Source organism: Ptychodera flava, chromosome 20, assembly GCF_041260155.1.
Source record: "Ptychodera flava strain L36383 chromosome 20, AS_Pfla_20210202, whole genome shotgun sequence".
Lineage (NCBI taxonomy): Eukaryota > Metazoa > Hemichordata > Enteropneusta > Ptychoderidae > Ptychodera > Ptychodera flava.
Window position 1 is genome coordinate 39032150 of NC_091947.1, and position 22820 is coordinate 39054969.

General features: G+C 38.3%; 1 protein-coding gene and 1 long non-coding RNA gene across 2 annotated transcripts; one reads left to right on the plus strand and one right to left on the minus strand.

The window, feature by feature from the left end:
- Positions 1-6326: 6326 nt before the first annotated feature.
- LOC139119672 (uncharacterized) lies at positions 6327-7304 on the plus strand. The gene is made up of 2 exons (XR_011548976.1): positions 6327-6572; positions 7138-7304. It is a non-coding gene; the product is annotated as an uncharacterized lncRNA (long non-coding RNA).
- A 9093-nt stretch (positions 7305-16397) lies between these two features.
- On the minus strand, positions 16398-17626 carry LOC139119597 (G2/M phase-specific E3 ubiquitin-protein ligase-like). Its single transcript, XM_070683440.1, has 2 exons — positions 17219-17626; positions 16398-17051 (listed from the first exon to the last, which is right to left on the minus strand). Exons 1-2 carry the CDS (start codon positions 17624-17626, stop codon positions 16398-16400), a joined length of 1062 nt encoding a protein of 353 aa, XP_070539541.1.
- Positions 17627-22820: the final 5194 nt, after the last annotated feature.

Genomic DNA, 22820 nt, shown 5'->3' on the forward strand with positions numbered 1-22820 from the left:
CTTACTTTTCATAACCATTTCCAGCTTCGAAGCAGGTGTTACAAAAGTAATTTTTCGGCCTTTGTTGAACGCCGGAAACGTTAGTCGTTACTGTTTTGTCGTCCTCCATTTTTTCCCCGAGGAGCCTAGACCTTCCCCTGCTCGAGAGCAGGGGCAGATAAATAATAATGTTTATTGCACAACAACACACTTAAGAAGTGTGGTAAGGCAAAAATACCTGTACAGTTAAACGAAGTGTGGTAAGGCAAAAATACCTTTACAGTTCAACGATACAAGGATTAACAAACATGGTTGTAGCTGCTGCTGGGGGAGAAAGTAAGGTACTTGAAATATACTTAACAAGGGGTAATTTATCTGGCTGACTAAAGATGTAAATGAACTTCTCTTTCTGGTCTAAGTCAACGAAACCAGGACTGCACATAGTTATTGAGGAAAATAACATCTCTCTGTAAGTGCTATATTTTGGACAGATCATTACATAATGGAATTCATCCTCTACTGAAGATTTACAATACTTACAAAATCTCTCATTTGCAGGGACTTTTGGGATTGATCTCCGACCTAATTCAATTTGTAAGTTGTGATCAGAGATTCGAAGTTTTGTAAGCCACTTCCTATAAGTAAAATTTCTTATATCCAATAAATAATTTTCAAAGTGAAAAGAAGTTTTAAATTCTCTATATGTTCTGAGTTTATTTTTTCCTGAACCTGGGTTTCGTGAATCATTATGCAAATTTCTGAGCCAAGTCTGATGATACCTCTTACATAAATTATCAACAACAACACTTACTGTGGAATTGATATTACATACAGAAGTCCATACATTACTTTCACTGTAAGAATTCAAAATGTTATACACAAAATCAGACCATTTTGAATTAAACCTCGATGATATGTATGCAGACTTAAGTAAAATGTCATCGGTCAAAACCAGTCTATGCCAGTACTTGAGCATGTGTTTTATAACTGTAAACCGAATTGGATATCTACCAAGCTCTCCAATAACACCAGCATTTGAGGCATGTTTAGAAACTCCTAGAATGAATTTATAGAAAGAGATACTGACATCATCAAGAAAATTAACTTTGTCATTCATGCCCCCATATTTCACAGCCATAAGTCATAATAGGTACAATTAATGTATCAAAAAGTGCTAATGCTACTTTTACAGAGAGCGAACTATTCTGAAAATAGACCCTTACGAAGGCTAAAAAGTGCTTTCATTGCCTTCAGTTTAAGATTACGAAAATTACCTTTGAATTTACCATTTGGAGTAATGACAAAACCAAGATAACAGTACTCTTTCACTAAGTCAAGCGCTATTCCATTGTAAGTAAGGGTAACTCCTTTTACAAGATGATTACTTTTGTTAAATACAATTACTTTTGTCTTCTTTATGTTAATAGATAATTTCCAATTACAGCAAAAATCACGCAGCTTATCAAGACATCTTTGCAAGCCAGCTCTAGTTTCTGACATCAACTGGAGATCATCAGCATACATCAGACAATTTATATGGAGTGAATTCAAATTAATAGGACAGTCCTCATCATCACCAAAAATGCAAGGAAGATCATTTACAAAAACATTAAATAAAGTTAAAACTCCCCCGAGGTACCCCGAAAATGACGTCATGGGATAATCGAACGGAACCATCGATGTTACCCGAGGGCGCCTCGAGGCGGATGGAACGCACCCCTGCCTCTTCGTGCTTGTCACTGAGGCGGGGACCAGCCAACTTTCGTGAGTGTAGCGCAGCCAACGGTAGAAAGGGGGCAGGGAACCAGACTAGGGCTAATAGAAATAACAATAAGCCTGAATTTTGTCAAAAACACCACTGAGGGCGCTATTTTCATTGCTATCTCAAAATTTCCGTGGACTTGCCCACACGAAAAATTAATCAATAGTCAAGCTGACATTGACCTAACACCTGTTAAGAGGGTTCGTGCCGCTGAATGTTTTAAAATAGCAAAATCGAGCTCAACGTAGCTCTGTATGGCAGGGCTGTGTGTTACCGGCGTTACACGGCCTCCCACCCGTGTAACGCCGGTAACACACAGCCCTGCCATGCAGAGCTAAGCTCAACGCTACTATGGTGGCCGATGGGAAATGAATTTGTGGTCTTGTGCCCTCTCCTGCCTGGTACACTGTCCGCTGATGCTGTACTGACAAGTGCTCACTGACAAGTAATCTGCCACGACAAGCTTTTGATTGCAAATTCAGTTCGGCGTGTCTGTTTTGACTTATTCATCCATGGCCAGAAGTCGGAATTTTTTCATTTTAGACATTTTTACATTTTAGTAGTGCATGTTTGACATGTTAGGTCGGAACTAACGTGCCTAAAATGCCAAACGTGCAAACCTATCGTGTATCGTGCAGACCTAACGTTAAAGAACCTGCCCTTACCAAATCTGTTGACCGGAAAGTGCCCGGTATGTGCCCGGTTTGTGCCTGGTATGTGCCCGGTTTGTGCCTGGTGCCCCTTTTCACTGCCTGGAAAGTGCCCGTTTTAGTGTTTACTTTGATTTTTAGCAAACACAAGTGACCGTAAATTGAACGTTTTTGACCGGAATGCGACCGGCATTAGGACTTAGTTTTTTTTAACCACTTTTATGACTGGAAAGCGACCGGCATTATGACTTAGCTATTTTTAACCGACATTTATGCCCGGTTTATGCCTGGATTGCAAATGAAATAGAATTTCTTTATTTTTTATGACCGGTTTGCGCCTGGTTTGTAAATGAAATTGAATTTGACCATTTGGGAATGCCCGGTTTATGCCCGGATTGCAAATGAAACAGAATTTTACTCGTTAAGTGACCGGTTTGTGCCTGGTTTGTGAATGAAATGACTTTGACCACTTGGGAATGCCCGATTTATGCCCGGATTGCAAATGAAACAGAATTTTACTCTTTAAGTGACCGGTTTGTGCCTGGTTTGTGAATGAAATTGAATTTGACCATTTGGGAATGCCCGATTTATGCCCGGATTGCAAATGAAACAGAATTTTACTCTTTAAGTGACCGGTCTGTGCCTGGTTTGTGAATGAAATTGATTTTGACCGTTTGGGAATGCCCGGTTTATGCCTGGATTGCAAATGAAACAGAATTTGAGTATTTTTCATGACCAGTTTGCGCCTGGTTTGTGAATGAAATAGAATGTGATCATTTCGGAATGCCTGGGAATGGCTGGTGCAAATGAAATGGAATTTGACTCTTAATAGGTGATTGTTTTGCACCTGGTTTTCAAATAAAATATAATTTGAATATTTTCCCTTACTGAAGATTATTTCTACAGCAAGTTTGCAGCAAATACGCAGCAAGCATAGCTTGCAGGAAGGAGTTGCAGAAGTTTACAGCTAGCTATGACCCTCCCGCAAACCTTAGATCAATTTGCAGCCAATTTGCAGTAAACGGCTAAGTTGCTGCAAATTTGCTGCAAACAAGATATTGCTGCAAATATGCAGCAACACATGCTGGACATATTGCCAACTATTGCATTCCAAGGGAGTACAGTGAACCATTGCAGTTTGTGACAGTTCATACTCAAGAAAACAAAACTGACATTTCATTTATATTTTATATTTATGTATTTTTATAACAGACAATGCACACATAAATTATAATAACTGGTAGATAATGTACAGCTTTTAAAGCACAGTTAAGCTGGTGAAAGCAACAATCTGGTCGGGTAAATTATGGTTGGATCGACAACTGAACTTTTAGGAAAACAAATTTTTAAATCAGGGACTTGTCTGTCTTGCAAGTTAAACCCTGTTTTCTGTGAATGATACCAAAGTGCAAGCAGTTTCGAACGAAATGTGCGTCTGATCATGCTGATGATCTGTGTAAGGACGCGTAGACTTTTGTTGCTGCAAATCTGTACCATAAAAGTAACGAGAGATGAGAACTTTTCAATGTAGAAACATGCCCCAAGTAAGGCTGCGTTCACAAATAACGATTAGGGGGGGGGGGGGGCTGGAGGAATTTCGATTGAAATCTTATTTTTTTTAAGATCCCCCCCCTAAGTACCCCAAAAAAATTTCAAATGCCCCCCCTCTATATGGTCAAAATTTTTCAAGTCCCCCCCCCCAACTATCACAGGCCCGCATATTTGTAAAGGATGTGAGCGCAGAAAAAATAAACATATTGCGCCGTTCCGCTCACAGGTGTTCAACACTACCTGTATTAGCACTTTCTGTCATATTCTCAAGGCAAGTTCTTTAAATGCATCAGTGGATTTTTTAGATTTATTGGTCTAAAAGCCAACTTGAGTTAATCCAACTCTGGCCAGGTCAATTGCTCCTGCTGAGGAGCACACAAAATGACAATCATGAGAGAGTAGGCAAATTGTGAATTCTGGCTAATTGCCATATTGCACTGTGACCTACCAAACATTTTTCCAAAACTACAAGACATCTATGAATTAGATGCTACTCTAAATTGACAATACTGGAAGGTTAAAATGTTCCACCAAATAAATGTTTTAATCTCTGAAATTTTGGGTGTAATAATTTCAAATTTGGTTAAAAAATAAATAATTCCATTTGGTCAAATATTTTTACTTTTAGTCTTTACTGTTCAAAGTTTTACATCTGTATCATTTTATAACAAGAATATGAAAATTTAGAAAACCAAGCATGGTGACCCTATCTTTTTTCTGTAATATTTGATTATTCTTATATGCTAGAATTCAAACATTACTATGTGTTCTTGCATGTGTTGCTCTCTGGCCTGATCTTGTGTACAATTATGTTTCACTGTCATGAGCATCATTTGACCCAAATTCTTCTTCAACTACCATGTACATCAGAGTCAGCGCTATCTCTGTCACTGATCAGGTATGCAGTGACAGTGAAACTGCAGGAGCAGAGCTTTAATGATAGTGACACTATCTTAGGCAGTAGCTGTATTAACTTTGATAATTTTGGCAATATTTTGTTCAGTTTTACAAATTGTTCTAGTTCTACTCCCTACAGCCTGTTGAAATGTCTAGTATTCAGCTTGCTATCACAGCCTATTTATGTGTACCATGCATTTGTATCACTGACAACTGACTGTCAGTCTGGACTCCAATTAAATTATCACTAAATACATATTTATATTTATATATACAGGCTTTGTCGACAAACTAAATATTATGTTTGAGCATGCTGTAGGGAGATAGCAAGAAACTGTAGTTGTTATATTGCATAGAAATATTGCAGAAACCATTAACAGTTGCAACTTCTGCCCTGTTACGAGGCTCAAGTTTGTTTTTTAACACAAATCACACATTTAGATTTTTTCGAGATAAAAGTCATGAAATGTGACAAAATGGTTCTAAATTTTGTTAAATTATTTCTAACATTAAAACATTTTGATGACATTAAAAATGGTATTCATTTTTCATTGAATTATCTACAAAAGCTTGGAATTGGCAAATGTAAAACACAAAAGGGAACAAAAAATTTTCAAGTCCCCCCCTATAGGTAGAGCAAAATTTTCAAGTCCCCCCCCTCTACTACCCCAAAAATTTTCGAATCCCCCCCCTGAATTCCTCCAGCCCCCCCCCCTAACCGTTTTTTGTGAACGCAGCCTAAATGTCAATGTTGGTATTAGCGTACCTCCATGGTATAAGCAAGGACCCGCTACTACCTTAGCACTGCGTACAGGTCTGTGTGTTCCCGGCGTTACACGGCCTGTAACGCCGGGAACACACAGACCTGTACGCAGGGCTACTACTACCTCAGAGCAGGGCCGTGCTGCAAGCAGAATACGGTACGTGCGTCCCGACGTGCGTACAGTGCCCTATGTACAGTCTGTGTCCCGTCATCGTGAACAAAATCTCGCCTTCTGATGACATTGATGTGAAGGCTTTTGTCCATGTTTTCAGCGATAGAGTTAGATTGCCGAGCACAAATTTGAGGTTTAGGATTACACTCCATCCCGAGCCGCTGTACGAAAATCCAATATGCTACCTCGCTAACTTTCAACGCGTCCTAAGCCAGCTATGAGCAGCGAGCGTGAGCAGCCCCCCAGCCGACATGTTTACACACGAGGTCACGCACGCATGGAGGTCACGGTTCATCAAGATCAGTTCGCGCATTGATATTGATTCTTTGTGCTGAAAGAAATTTTACTCTCTTTTGAGTCTTTCTATGGTAAAAGTATCCATTTTCATTAACTTATAAATTAAATTCTATATCAAGTATGAAACATAACGGATTGGTGCAGATGTAGAGTCAACTCCAGCGTTTCAAAACGGGACTACATTATCAATCGCGTAATAATTTATAGATCGCACTTCCGTGAACGTCATGAGGCTTGATCGGCGCGAAGTGGATTTTAGTACCGTCGGCTGTGTACTTGTGATCAGGGAGTTATCTAGTGGACAATTTCGTGATCTTTCTATGGAATCGCCAGTCAAATGATGTCATATTGTTGCAAAAACGTGTATACAGTACCAGGGACAGACAAAGTTCTAAATTTGTGAACGCGAACAGCAGTAAAGATGCCGACTATATTTTCTATGTACACACGGCCCGGAGAGACCTGCAATTACCGGGAATCGTCTGCGAGCCGTTCACAAATGTAAGTCAATGTACCGTCCGTCTGTACGTCGCTATTATCCTAATTGCTATGTTTACCTACAGATAAATTTCATTGAGTATTGATTCATGCTGAATTCACTTTCGTTTCACAACTGATACTTACAATGATAGCTGTGGAAATGCAGCTATCTGTTGGTGGGTAGCATGTGTCGCTATGCGGGTAATCAAAACGTCAACCCGTCGGGGGGGGGGGGGGGGGGGGGGGTTGACCTTTGATGACCCGCATAGCGACGCACGCTAGCCCATCCCACCAACAGTGAGCTTCGTTTCCACAGCTATTACAGTATAGTGCTGAGATTTTTGCAGATTGTCACCATCGTGTATGCAATAAACAACATACGCGAGCTGTCAGCTGTTGGACATTTTGATCATTATTAATTTAATAACAATCATAAATATTTATGCATTTTTGTACTTCAATTTTTCAACATTTTTTGTCTCATTTTCAAATAACAATTGATTTATTTCATCAAATTGCGATGTTTACAATGTTTGGTCAAACGGTAAAGACTTACACTCTTCCCTGAACGATTTGTATTTTTCAGAATGCATTGCCGGTGCTGGGACAAGAAATTCAGAGAACAGAAAGCCAAATTGCAGCCTTTGACAGTAATGTAAATGTTACATGAAACTTCTTGGGTCAAAAGAAAATCTCTTGACACTTATGTGGCATGAAATAAATCAATAAATCATACCACAATTTAAATTTAAACTTTTTTTTCTCTGTTGTCTTTTTATATGAAACAATAACTTTATTTGCGCTGACCATTGTTTCTTGTGAAGCTGGTATTTCAGAGCTTAGTTGGATAAAACACATCTTGTCCTGTCCACAATCGGCCTTAAGATTTGTCAGGTTTTCATTCTTAACTGTGTCACTGACATTAGCCATGTCTACACAAGTGATTTTACAACATCTGTGTACATATCTGTCACTGATCTGAACTTATTATATTGTTGCAGAAGATAAAAATGATGAAACTTGTACAATACAAGAAATTTTGCTGTCGCTTAATTTTGTTGCTTCTTTTGTTTTCAGTATCTCTCATCTATTAATAATGTATTTAGTTTTCTTTCTGTTGCTGAAATTAGTAAAGTTTATTCCGGAGCTGACTACTATGGAATCATGCCAACTTAATCTTATGAAGGAAATTTTGCGTGTGTAGTTTCAGCAAAGGTGCAGTAACATGCAAAATAATTTGCCGGGCGCTTTCCAGTCATAGGAAAAAAACGGGCATAAAACGGGCACCAGTTTTCTTTTCCATTACCAGGCACTTTCCGGTCACCAACAAAAAACGGGCATAAGCCGTGCGCCCGTTTTATGACCGTTTTTGGCCATAACCAGGCACTTTCCAGTCATAAAAACGGGCATAAAACGGGCGCCATTTTGTTTTCCAATACCAGGCACTTTCCGGTCACCAAAGCAAAACCGGGCATAAGCCGTGCGCCCGTTTTCTGACCGTTTTTGGCCATAACCGGGCACTTTCCGGTCATATAAAAAAAAACGGGCATAAAACGGGCACCATTTTTGTTTCCAATACCAGGCACTTTCCGGTCACCAACGCAAAACCGGGCATAAGCCGTGCGCCCGTTTTCTGACCGTTTTTGGCCATAACCGGGCACTTTCTGGTCACAGAAACAAATGGATGACCGTTTTATGACCGTTTTTCTTGCCACAACCGGTCATCTTCCAGTCACCATTATAAACTTTATTTTTTACACGGGCACTGAACGGGCGCCCGGTTTAGACCGTTTTTGGCCATAACCGGCCGCAAACCGGGCAATAATACCAGGCACAAACCGGGCACTTTCCGGCAGATACCGGCCACATACCGGGCACTTTCCGGTCAGCAGATGTACTATGTCTAACATGTATAGCATTTTAGGGCGTACAAGTCCTATTCTATCATGCCAATCGTGCAAACCTATCATGTATGGTGCACGCCCAACATGTATGCACCTATCGTGTCTAAAGTGTATATCATGACTGTACGATTGACATATGGTACCATTCGACTTATCTGGACATACACATTAGATATTTTAGACACGTTAGGTCCGTACACGTTGGGTCAGCACGTTACACGATAAGTTTGCACGATTGGCATAATAGATTTTGACTCGTGGACAACCTAAAATTACATACACGTTAGACATTTTAGAAACGTTTACAGCGTGTTCATTTTTAGCCGGATGCCGGCCAAATTGACCGGCTACTTTCGTATTTTGGCCGGCTACTTTTCAGCACTGTTTCGCTCTCTGGCCCGGAAATTCTGGTTTTGATAACAATAATTAGATTTTTTTGGTGGTCTTGCAAGCCGCAGATAATATTTCAGAAGTGCCGATGTGGCTATATGTAGTCTAGCAATTTACGCGGTGAACTTGTTGCTATCACTGTAGTACCGCGATCAGCGAACGTGGTGTACTATACACTGGGAATCGCTCTCGAGGTCAACCTGGCTCGCCCGATCACAGCCCGAATTATTCCGACGTTCACATCGGGTATAGCCGAAAATTGGACTAACATACAATTACGTTATGCCCGCGAATAGCCGACCATTTCCGAATGAAGCCGACTTTTGTTTCGCTCAAACGCGGAAGAGAAAGTCGACGCTTGAGAGCTTTGGTTTTCTGCGTAAGAGTAGGGCCTAGTCTGATGGGTTTGGTAGGTTTTGATCAAATGTTAGCGACCACAAGTTACTGAGTCTCATTTTTCATACTTTCGAAACGCCACGTCAATCTATCCATGGTCGATCACGATGTCAATATTCAACTCAGTCGATCGACATCGCGTTTTGTGGAGGGGCCGTGGTTGTGTGCATCGCGGAAGAGAAAGTCGACGCTTGAAAACTTTGATTTTCTGACTTTGTCTGTTGGTTTTTGGAGGTTAAGATCAAATCTAAACAAACAAAAAATTACTTGGTCTCACTTTTCGTACTATTGAAACGCTATGTCGATCACAGTGTAAAATTTCAGGTCGACCGATATCGCGTTGTGTGTACTGTGTTACAATTGACTACCGGTACTTTGTACACGTACACACACGGCGTAGTACAGGCTGGCGTTCAGTGTCGTAAGTTTGAGGTTTATCAAACATGAACACTGAAATTTAGCTCTCGTTTTCAATTATATTCAACATAAGCAAAAAATCAATAATCAGCTCGCGGATTCGTTTTATTGTGAAATTAGTACAGTGAATTAAATTCACTGAAAATTGTGTTCCTATAATTCATTGAATTAAATAAACTCTTTGAGTTTACTGTATCGTCAATCAAGTTTATTTAAATCAGTAAAACACTTTGTACAGCCAGGCTGGTCAGGATTCTAGCGGATCATTATCTGGATTGTGAAAACCCTAGGCCCCATTCTATGATGTATTTCAAAATGTTTGTTCAAGTCATGAGCTAAACATAATTCTACACAACAGTCTGGTGAAATTTTGCTATTATCCTTGTCAACTGAATGCAGTTGACAGGCCTGAGTACGGTGGCCCCTAGGCGCCACATAGAATTCTCTTTCTGAGTGATATAAACTCTTAATTTTCTAGAAATTATCTTCAGTAATTATGAAATTTTATTTTGTTGGATGCAACTGTAATTATGAGGGACAAAACTTTTTTTTCACGGACGAAACTTTCTACATTTGACAGTACAAATTTAATTTTAGTGGACACAACTTCTTATTACGAGAACAAAACTTAGTTTTGTAGACGCAAAGCTAATTTTGGTATACACGGCTTTTTAATTTTTGCGGGTACAACTCTAATATTCTTTGCCGGTTTTAATTCTTCAAAAAACAATCAACTTCTTTTCTTCTGAGAGTAAACTTTTAGTATTTTGTAAGAACTTAAGCTTTACAACGACTAATATTTAATATTGAAAGTAATTCTTCATTTTACATTAGTAAGTTGTAAATACTCAAAAAAAATTACTTCTGAAGGCTGAACATTTAACACATGTCGAGATTTTATTTTCCTTTTTGAAGAGTAAACTTTTCATAGCTATATTAATGATTGCGTGATTTAATCAGAGCACATTCCTAATACCTTGAAAATATTCATTTTAGAGAAAAAAAGTTAATTTTCAAAAGCCAACTGTATTTTTTCAAGACTAAAATTTCAATATTTAGCACGCATCTTTCACTTTCTGAAATAAATTTTTTAATATTCTGAAGAAATCTGTTGGTTTCGAGACAAATATATATTTGGAAGTCTTTTATTTTCAAAAAAGAAATGTTTTACTTTCTCAAGGGATTGTTTAATTTTCTGAAAGGAACAATATATTTTCCTAAGTGAATTTTTTCTTTTTACACAAGTGAATTTTAATTTTCTAGAGTCGCACAACTCCTGTGAGGGCGCCTTTTCTCTTGTACTGACCAACTCTTTTTGGGAGGGCGCAGTTTCAGTTTTCAACGTGCAAACTTTCTTTTGAGATGACAAAATATATTTCGAGACAGCAAAATACTTTTTTCTTCGCGGCGGAAGTGAAGTTATCCCACAATTCCCATATAAGAGAACGTTGTAGGAGTACACAAACTCAAACAAACAGATAAGATGTGTGCTGCACTGAGCAGGTTCCAGTTCACCGAGTGGAGGGATCGTATTACCTGGCATAAAGCGGAAAACCGTCCCGTGACGAGATGATCGGGACCCCTTTTGCGGACCCCCAGTTTATGATTCATGGGCTATATGTGCGAGGGACAATAATGGGGTCACCATCTCATCAGCAGCTTTCATCATCCCACCATTCTATAAATTCTTCAGATTCTGATATGGATACTGATGACGGGGCGGTGTATTGTGACGACGAAGAGGGTTTGATACGATCTTTTTTCTTTAGAGGATTCATGTATGACGAAATCCTGCTTTTCTTAAGGAAGTACCATAATATTCATATGAGTAAACGAACACTGAATCGTCGTATTAACTTGTATGGTTTGAAAAGAAGACGCATAGAGTACGACATCGATACGGTTAGAGACAAAATTAAGGAAATGCTGGATGGGCCCGGGTGCATTGGCGGATATCGGACAGTATGGCACAGTCTCAAAATGGAAGGTATGAGTGTACCAAGAATTGTTGTTCAACAATTATTGAAAGAATTGGACCCAGAGGGTAGTTCTTTGAGAAGAGCACATCGACTCAAGCAAAGATTATATTTGAATCCTGGACCAAATTTTGCATGGCATGTTGACGGCTATGATAAACTGAAACCGTTTGGATTCCCCATACATGGAGCCATCGATGGATACAGTAGGAAGATATTGTGGCTTTATGTAACAAAGTCAAATAATCTCCCAGATAACATTGCATCATATTATCTTGAAGCAGTGAACAGATTTGATGGATGTCCCATTGAGCTAAACTCTGATCTTGGTACAGAGAATGGCACTATTGCTGCAATACAGGCATTTTTCAGGAATGACAGTGATGCACATAGATATGTAGCATCTCAGCGGAATCAGAGAATTGAAGCTTGGTGGTCTTTCCTGAGAAAAAATCGCTCTACGTGGTGGATTAATTTCTTCAAGGATATTGAAGCACAAGGTATTTTTGATTCTACTAGTGTTCTGCAGAAGGAATGCCTGTGGTTTTGTTTTGCGAGTTTACTACAGAATGATCTTGATCATGTTCGTGAACATTGGAACACTCATTACATCAGGCAGTCAAGACATGATACAGTTCCAGGCAGACCAGACTCACTGTATTATCTCCCAGAACTGCATGGAGGTGTAGACAACTTAATCCAGCCAGTTGCACAGGATGAAGTGAATTATGTATATCATGAGCTCATTGATAGAGACAGTGATAATGACTATCAACAACATTTCCAGTATGTTTTGCAAACATGTGCTATAAGCAAACCACACAACTGGAGAGATGCACTACAACTATATGAAGGGTTAATACAGGTGGCAGAAGAATAAATCAGTATTCAACATTTTATGAATTCAGAAATTTCAATTCACAATGTGTACGATATCTTTTCACTCTCTTTTATGTGAGCCACTAGCCATATTGGAATGGTATGGTTAATCCAAGTCCAATACCAAAATCACATCTCTGGACAGACATTTAGCAAATATACAATCTTTTATCCTTGTGTGTACATTGGCAACATAGCATGTACCACCTCTGTGAAATATTGACATACTGAAATGAAATAAATATATTTGTTAGTCTGAAACACTACAAATGACCACTCATACAGTTCTTTATGTGCCAGTAAGTTATTGGCTGTATAAAGTGAGGGTTTTTTGCATGTGTCTGTGCGTGTATATGTGTGTGTATATGTATGTGTGTGTATATGAGTGTGCATGTATGTATGTACATGTGTATGTGTATATGTGTTTTGGTGGTATGTATGTGTGTGTATATGTATGTATTTATGTATGTATGTATATGTGTGTATGAATGTATGTGTGTGTATGTATATGTATTTATGTACATGTATTTGTATGTTGCATGTGTGTATATGTGTGTATGTATATATGTATTTATATGTGTATGTGTTTGTATGTATTAATGTGTATGTATATGTATGTATATGTATGTGTGTATATGTATGTATGTATTTATGTATTTCAATTTTTTCATCTAGAGAGGGGTATCAGGGGATTCACCTCTTGACATTTTGGCACCTCAGCATTTTGTCAATGGTTGACAGAACATGAAAACTGAGTGGAATCCCCTCATCTTTTAAACGGGACAACCCCCCTGTTGATGCCATCCTGGATGATATTATCATGTTATTGTGTGTGTATATGTACCATAATGTATATATGTGTAGATGAAGTGTTATGTGTTTGGTACTTGCAAAGAAGTTTTTATTCATGATTGTCTTAATCTCTGTGACATTGCCACAGCAGGGTGCCTCACATTAAGGCTATTTTCATGACCCCTACATGGCCTTATATCCTAATAATACTTTTGTTGATATGAATAATGTATCCATCAGTTTGGTTAAAAAAATCAACTTTATTTGCAGCTGCAGTCAATGAATTTATGTACTGAATTGCGACTCCATTTCTAGCAATATTTTGCCTGTTTCTTGTACTAAAATGTTGAATTTTGACAACCCAATGCCAACAAAAGTACAAGGATGAAAGGTCATATAGAGGTCATGAAAATTATAACACACTTGGTCTGTTAACTGTGCTATACCTGGTTGAATGAGGTTATGTATGATGCCTAATTTATGTGCTGATACTCACAACAAGTATGTTATCAGTCAACAGTTTGCAAACAATAACCTGACTGGGTAACAGTTCCCATAGTTGATGTTTATATACAGCTGTATATTGGTTTAATACTTGAATAGGTTTGTGTGTTTGAACGGTGTCTGTGGGGACTACAAATCAAGCAGTAAGATGTATTGAAAGCATCAGCCTTCTAAGCAAATAAAACATTCACTGGTGACATAATCAGGTTTGCAACAAGCAGGGTAAATTTAGGAACAAATTTGCCTAGTGACCAATTCTAGCAATTAACCAATATCAGCTGTATGGTAACATCAAATTACTAGTACAGCTGTAACAAAGTTTATATCCATAATAAAAATGCACACATGCATAGATATTATTACCTATCTACACACTGTTACACACATACAAGCTCACATAACTATATGCATATATTACACACATACATCCACACTCCAAACTGCGGCAGTGCTTTCACTGTCATTCTAAATGACATGGCAGTGAAAGTGCCTGCTTAGAGTATGACATACATCATGACTACATACATTATTGAGACAAACACATCAATCAGTCCAAAACACAACAACCATACACGTCTTTGAGGCTGTAGTTCTGTTAAAAAAAGCATACAAAATATTGAAATCAAAACATTTAATGCAGAGAGATGACAGCGTACAATGCAACTTCAGTGAGACATCACTGTTAAAACTCACATACCGGTGAAACTGTTAAACACAAGCTATACTTCCCATTGCCAAAGTACATTGACAAGTAAACTGGATCCATTTGTCAATTATCAATGTATGCAACGTCATTGCCATTGGTGAATCTAATAACACTTTTTACGACAATATTGATGATACCATTCTTTTTTGTGTTATATTTCCCTTTAACAACAGTACATTAATTTAAAACAATGTTATCACCCTCACACTGAACAATTGGTTGTTGTTTTCAAAGGTCAAACCAAATTGTCTAGACATCGTCTGGCACATAGCCGAAAACAAACAGGTGTCAACTGTGTTCTCTGGGTATTGTCAGGACAACTGTTTTTGTTTCTCAGTGGGGGGTGGACGGTGGCGAGTATGTGCAGCCATGATACCTGGTCAGACAATAATCCCCTGTGTGGACACATTTGTATTGTCAGCACTGTATATAGACTGAAAGATTCCGTCGCGTGCGGGCGCTCAGGTGCACTGCGACCTACGACCCACTTTTAAGGGTCGTAGGTCGCAGTGCGCCGGAGCGCCCGCACGCGACGGAATCTTTCAGTCTACACTGTATAAACCATTTTGTATTTTGGTCAGACATTGGTGGTAATAATTCTACAAAATCAGTAAACATGTAGAACTGGCCATGGTACTAAGCAACAAATGTAAACTTATTGAAAAGTTAAAAAATAGAGTCAATAGCCACTGTAGCACTACTAATGATTTTTCAAGTAATTATGTAGGAAAAGTAGTAGAAAAAAGCATTTTCAAATAAGCGATTGATATGCTTTATATTGGAAGCAGTCAAATTATGAAGACATGTATTAAAACATACAAACTGAACTTCTTATGAACATTTTTTCTACTACACTAATATGAAAATTTAACTATTTTAGTAACACATTTAGGACCAAAAAAATTGACCATAACTTTTTTTCAATTTGACAAATAACCTCATTCTTGCATCATGTCATCTTGTATGAAATATATTGATGATCTCAACAAAAGTAATATTTCAAAGACTCCTTCTGTTGATCCATGTTTTTGACTGATTTACTCACACTGGAAAACTTCAATTACAATGCCCAGACTGATCCATTTACTTTACCTTGGTTACTAAATTCCTTACTTGGTAAATTCTATCCACTGGACACAACAAAACAGGCATTTAGATGGTAGCTTATCCATGCTATCACCATGATAATTCAAAATTAAACAAAGTACCAGATTGTAAAACACTATAATTTTATGACTCTTAAATTTCAATTTTGATGATAACCTGTGATTCGTACCACTCCTTTTCAACTGCTAGTACAGTATACTGAAACAGGCTTACATTTTGCCGTCTTATAATGGATTAGAAACCAACATTTATACTTAAACAATTGACCTTTAATTGGCTAAAAATCTTTTCAAAGAGTTTTGCACACAGGTTAAATATTCCTTTGCACACTTTCAACTGTTTAAGGAGTAATAATCACATAGTTTTTGCAATGCATATGTGTGTACCAACTGACTGCCTCAGTGTGATACAAACCTGTACATGCAATACCTGTCCTTTTCACAACCATGGATTATTGCTGCAAAAAAGACTTGTTAGATCAGAATAAATTGGTTTACAACAAAACATTTTAATATATCAATGTTTATAATTATTATTATAGGACTACCTTTACTTTTGCTGAATTGTTCACCTGTCCTTTGTGAATCATAATAAGAATTCCATAGACAACTCTCTGATGGTCATATTGCATGATTATTTGAAAAATTTACAATATGAATAGGTACAATGATCACTCAATCCCACATTCACATATGTTCCATTCTTCTCTACTTCAAGAGTTACCAATCCTTTGTAAGTTTGCAGTTACCATACAACACTGTTTACACCATACTCATCATGCATATCCAAAACCCTTGGAATTGGTTATGGCAAAAGCCATTGCATGTTTAAATTCATCATATGTTTTGTGTATCACTGGAAGGTGGAGCACACCACCACAAGTGTTGGCTTTTGGGAATTTACATTGACCTTCACTGCCATGAAGGAAGGCAATTCTTGGACTCAGTCCATGAATGAGCTCTGTACAACCTGTTGCAAACATTAATACCTCTGCTAGTGTTAAGTTGTTGATTTCTTGATCTTGGACGTCTTGTAAGAAATCTGCCCAGTGTGACAAGATAAGGCTCTCAGCATTAAACAGATTGGATCCTTCCACACTACGTGTTACATCAGATAAAAACATATCAGTAGTCAGTGGAGCAGGCTCACAGAAGACAGGCTTGAAGCTTGTGGGGTATTGCTTCATAGCCTCCAGTACACCAAGTGTAGACAATCCATCAGTAAACTGGTAGAGGGCTTCTCTGTTTCTGCCATACAGGTACCATTTCACTGTTGACCCAATAACTGCTGCCTTGTCAATTTCAGTACGCATGATTCTCCATGTACCAGCAATCTCAGTGATATTTTCTAACTTTTCAGTCAGCACTTGGTTGGCTTCATCAATAGGTGCATTTTGCAACGCAGTAAGGTCAGCTTTCACTGGGTTATTCTGAGGGAGATCATCAATAGTAGCCTTGATTGAGTCACAACCTTGCAAGAAATCTATATAGAAATGGTCTACGCAAAGCAGTGAGGAGCAGGACCTCCATGGACTAGAGACATGGTAATTAGCTGACCTGCCATGTAATACTCATTTTCATCTATGCATCTACTAACACATGATATGTACTTCTGATTGAGTTCACCATCAAAGAGCTCACTATTGGTGATGTACTTCACAGTTAATGTTAAGAGCTCCCTCATAGGGCCTCCTGCATCCACAGCTCCTTCTGGCGAGCCATCATCATCTGTGAATTTCACAGAAATCTTATTCTTTGGATGGAATGACTTGCGTTTGAGGCCTCTCTTGACACCATCAAACAGATGATTTCTGGAAATATTGAATAGTGATGTCTTGCTACGATCAATCTGTTCAGCAAGGTTGGCCAAAATCTCTGCAAGTGGTATACTAGTGGTGAAATTTGTAGGCACTTGCTGTATATCTTCACCAGAATCTGATATGTATACAATGTCATTTTCATCAGTAAATAGAGTTGCATACACTTCATCAGTCTCCAATCTCATTTTCTTAGTTGTCCCCTGATCTTCAATCCCTTTTGATGTTGTGGCAATAGGTGCTGCCGTTGTGCATGCATGCTTCCCAGGAGTGTTCTCATTTCCAACATCATGAAGTTCTTCTTTGTTGACTTTTCTATTTTTCCTCTCTTTTTTGTGCAATCTTGCATTTGCTGTCATTTCTGGAAAACTCTGGTCATCAATGAACTCACAGTTCTCGCTGTCTTCATGGTTTGACAGTGGGTCATATCCATAGAGATATCAAAGTCACGTTCAGGACAAAGGAACAGCCTTATTCGTTTGTAATCAACTCCTAGTTCATCTTTGTATCGAGATAACGAAAAAAATTCTTTCTTCTCTGATCCTGGGATGAAAAGAGCTTGAGATCCATCTTCATACACAAGCATGTAATTTTGTTGTTCATCGATGAAATTCTTCTTGAATGACTTCCATTTTTGAAGTCCTGTCTCTAACACTGTTGCATAAGTTGCATTTGTTTTGGTCTGGATGGGTAGGCGTTTTCCCCAGTGTGGCTTCAGCTGTTGTAACTTCTCATCAAAATACATGACACCTATTATGATTTGAACATCTTCTTCATTCCTTGCTTTTCTCAATCCTTTCTTTCTGCTCCCTTTTGGTGTGAATTTATGAACTGAAGTCTTTTCTTCTTAAATGCACTGAATGACTTTACTCTACCAAACATCTTTTCTGCATATGTTGAAACTGAAAATTAACACAATAAAATGAAACTATAATAACCAGATGTGAATTTAATGCTGCCATGTTTATCCTATGGAACAAGATCAGTGCTAGCCCTGCGTACAGGTCTGTGTGTTCCCGGCGTTATACGGCCTCCATCACAGCCCTGCAACAGTCTATGGAGATAACTGGGGTCTCTGCGGTCAAGATCTGGACCGCAACAAAAAAATGGTCTTTTGGGCTGAAATTCTGCTCTATCGGAGCAAACTCCTTTCCCTGCCTACCTTTACCTCCTAACCGACCCCAGAAAAGATGCAATTAACTTCTCTTAACGTCTAAAACCGCTTGTTTTCTGAAACAAAAAGTACTCGACAAGTTGTTTACCTATGGAGATCGCCATTTTGAATCTCACTGCAAGAACCCAGTTACATGTAGCTGCAAAAACATTTCTGGAAGCTGCCATTACCAACTTCTGGTAATGGCGGCTCCCAGAAACACGGATGCCCCACGCTCAATGTTTATGGAACGCGATCGACGTGTTTGAACAAATTGTAAACCCCATAAACGACAAGGTTATATGTAGTATAGTGTTTAGCCTTCAGTAGTAATAAATCGGTACTACCAAATGCAGTAAATATGTAGCATTTCGCATCAACATGCCTAGTCTAGTGGGATGCTTTATTTTATACTCCCCAGGGCCATCGGCATTGTAGCTACTGGTGAGCGAAGTCGCAAAAACCAAAAATCACTGACCGCCTCACCGTAGCGCTACTACAGCACTTACAGGCAAGCCTTGCCACTTCGAGGCCTGGTATGCATGTTTTTTTTACACGCACTAAACGTTTTCATATCATTAACAGGAAGGAACCTAATGACTGGATTGTTTGTACAGGATAAACAACAGAAAACTGACACTGAAATATGTCTGACATGTAAGCCTTGAGACAGATTACTATCACCAGTCTGGGGTGCAAATTAATGTCTTTACGACCAGATTACAAACAATCCAGTCATTAAAGGTATACAGTCACCTGTAATCTAAATATGCCAATATATGGTTCCTTGGTATTCAAAATTCCCATGTGAGGGCGCTGTTTTTAGAAAGCGGCCACCCGCTTAAATGGTAACTGTGGAAAAATTGGAACAGGTGACAGTATACCTTTAAGTTCCTTCCTGTTAAATTGATATGGACACGTTTAGTGTGTGTAAAAAAAAACATGCATACCAGGCATCGAAGTGGCAAGGCTTGCCTGTAAGCGTTGTATTTTGCAGCTACAGTTACATTGTACATGTATCTCCATCATAGACCGTTGCAGGGCTGTAGTGCATGGTGGAGCCCGTATACGGAGACCGTGTAAACTGTAACGCCGGGAACATGCAGACCTGTACGCAGGGCCGGCTTGATCAAATATGTAATTGGCAGGAAGGAAACTGCAGTAAATCTGGAATAAATTCAAATCTTACAGATTTTACAAATCAGAATACGTGACTTACCGGCAGTAACTTTTCCATCATCACCGACATCAGCTCCTTTTCCGGTGGCAGTGGAGTTGGTATTACTACTGGTATTGCTGTATACCACCTCAAGTCGACCTTGAACACCATGAACCCATCCACTTTTTGGTGGGTAAATAACACCACCCACGCACCTGAGACCACGAATTTTGGTACATCCATCGACCACAGTTTGGTACCTTAGACCACATGCACCAGAAAACTGAGCTTGGACAGTAGTGAGCAGGACGGTGTCATCCTGCTCGAGTGGCAACTCAATGTTTTGACCAGTTTTTGAGTCCGTAACAACGATGAAGTCTGGCATGGTTGTCTCAGAGACACTGGCTCATCAATGCCCGCCACTTTCGGAGGTAAAGTTTGATGTTGCATTGTGGGATACTCTAAGTTCTGCCGCCGTTAAAATAAAGTTTTGCACTTGTCGAAAATATAATTTACTCTCCCAAAATGTTTTTGTGTCGCGCTTGAAAGAGTTTGCAGTGCATAATAAGAAATATTGCGCCCTCACACAATTAATATTGCTCCGTGAAACTAAATTGCGCCCTCAAGAAAAGTAATTGTGACTGCTTTGTTCTTTCGTTTCCTTTCGTTTTCATATTTTTACAGAGCGTTCATACTTAAATCATACTCAAATGTAGAAACTATTCCCTACAGGAATTTGTTGGTTGTCTTCAAAAAATAAGTATGCTCCATTAAAACATAAAACTTATTTTCAATGTATTTCAATTTGCCCCGAGAAAATCTAAATCGCTAGGAAAATAAAACTTTTCTTTAAAGAATTTAAGTTTGCTGCTCAGAACATAAATGTTATATCATCCATTTAAGAAATACAGTTCGTGCTCAGAAGAAAATTCTAAAAGAGTTATAAGTTGAGTCGGCACTCTTGAACAATTTTTATGTGTTTTACTAATTAAAAATACTTTTGAGAAGTTGAAATTAAGCTCATTTGGTTAAAATTTAATTTTGTGTTTGTTAAAAGTTTTAAAAGAGTTTACACTAAAATATAGCTTCCCGTACAGAATTAAAAATTTGCTCTGAAGAAATAAAATCCGTTACAAATATTAAAGATATATTTAAGTAAAAATTGAGTTTACATTTAAAGTAAAATGAAAGAAGGAAGGATTTACTTTAAGTATTAATCATTAATCACTGTAAAGCATAAAATTCCTACAAAATATAAAAGTTTACTCACAAAAGAATACAAGTTATTTTTTTTTAAGAATTAAAACTGCTTTACTTGAAAATAAAATTAGGCAAAGTATGTAGAGTTGTACCGCCAAAAGTTAGAGAGTCATGTATACCAAAATTAGAGTTGCGTCTACCAGAGTTAGTTTCGTTCCCGTAATAAGATTTGTACTCACTAAAATTAAAGTTGTATTGACAAAATTAGAAAGTTTAGTCCGTCAAAAATAGAGTTTTGTCCCTCATAACTACATTTGCATCCAACACAATTTAAGTTTGTTTAGGGGAAATAATATCTCATAAATAGTTAAAATATTGTCTAGAAAAATAAGAGTTATATCACTCCGAAAAAGATAATTCTTGTTGGCGTCTAGGGGCCACCGTACCTGAGTGATATCAAATTAATTTTTCTGACTTTTCTTTTAAACTTTATCCCTTGAAAACATGTTGTAATTGGCAATGATAATGATTATTCTGTATACTGAAATGGTCTTTAATACTGTACAAGAATGCATAAAATTACTCCAAAATGTCTTCAAAATTTCAAAAAGTTCTTGCCCACCCCGTCCCTGAAACCCTTCCCCTTTGTGTGTGTTGAAATAACCTTTTATACACTGTATAAGAATGCATGAAATTGCTCAGAAATGTCTTCAAATTTAAATATAATCCTTAACACTCTCATGCTGAAATGGTCTTTCATACAATCAATAATGCATGAAATTACTCCAAAATGTCTTCAAATTTTAAAAATTTCCTGCACACAGGGAGGGGACCCCCTCCCTGAAACCCTCCCTCCTTTGTGTATGTTGAAATAACCTTTTATACACTGTATAAGAATGCATGAAATTGCTCAGAAATGTCTTCAAATTTAAATATAATCCTTAACACTCTCATGCTGAAATGGTCTTTCATACAATACAATAATGCATGAAATTACTCCAAAATGTCTTCAAATTTTAAAAATTTCTTGCACACAGGGAGGGGACCCCCTCCCTGAAACCCTCCCCCTTTGTGTATGTTGAAATAACCTTTTACACTGTATAAGAATGCATGAAATTGCTCAGAAATGTCTTCAAATTTAAATATAATCCTTAACACTCTCATGCTGAAATGGTCTTTCATACAATACAATAATGCATGAAATTACTCCAAAATGTCTTCAAATTTTAAAAATTTCTTGCACACAGGGAGGGGACCCCTCCCTGAAACCCTCCCTCCTGTGTGTATGTTGGAATAGCCTTTTATACACTGTATAAGAATGCATGAAATTGCTCAGAACTGTTCCACCCCTCCCCCCCCCCCCCGCCCGCCCAGGGAACCTGGTTGCACACAGAAGCTAACCGCCTACTTTTCTGAATTTTCCGCCTACTTCAAAAGTTTTTGAGAACCCTGACGTTAGCTCCGTAAATCTTAGGTCGGCACCTTATACGATATGTCTCAAGATTCACGTGATGGCCTACAAACACGGTAAGGTCTAACTCTATCATGCCAATCGTGCAAACCTATCTTGTATCGTGCAGACCTTAGACGTGTACGGACCTTAAGTGTCTAAAATGTCAAACATGCATGTCATTTTAGGTTCTCAACATGGGTCAAAATCTATCATGCCAATCGTGCAAACCTATCGTGTAACGTGCCGATCTAAGGTGTACAGACCTAACGTGTCTAAAATGTCTAACGTGTATGTCATTTTAGGCTCTCAACATGGGTCAAAATCTATCATGCCAATCGTGCAAACTTATCGTGTAACGTGCCGATCTAACGTGTACGGACCTAACGTGTCTAAAATGTCTAACGTGTATATCATGAC

Coding starts and splice junctions, on each gene's coding strand:
- LOC139119597 (XM_070683440.1), bottom strand. CDS start 17,626: ATGAGATTGGAGACTGATGAAGTGTATGCAACTCTATTTACTGATGAA. Junction 17,052..17,218: donor ATCAGAAGTACATATCATGT/GTTAGTAGATGC, acceptor GATCTCCCTCAG/AATAACCCAGTGAAAGCTGA.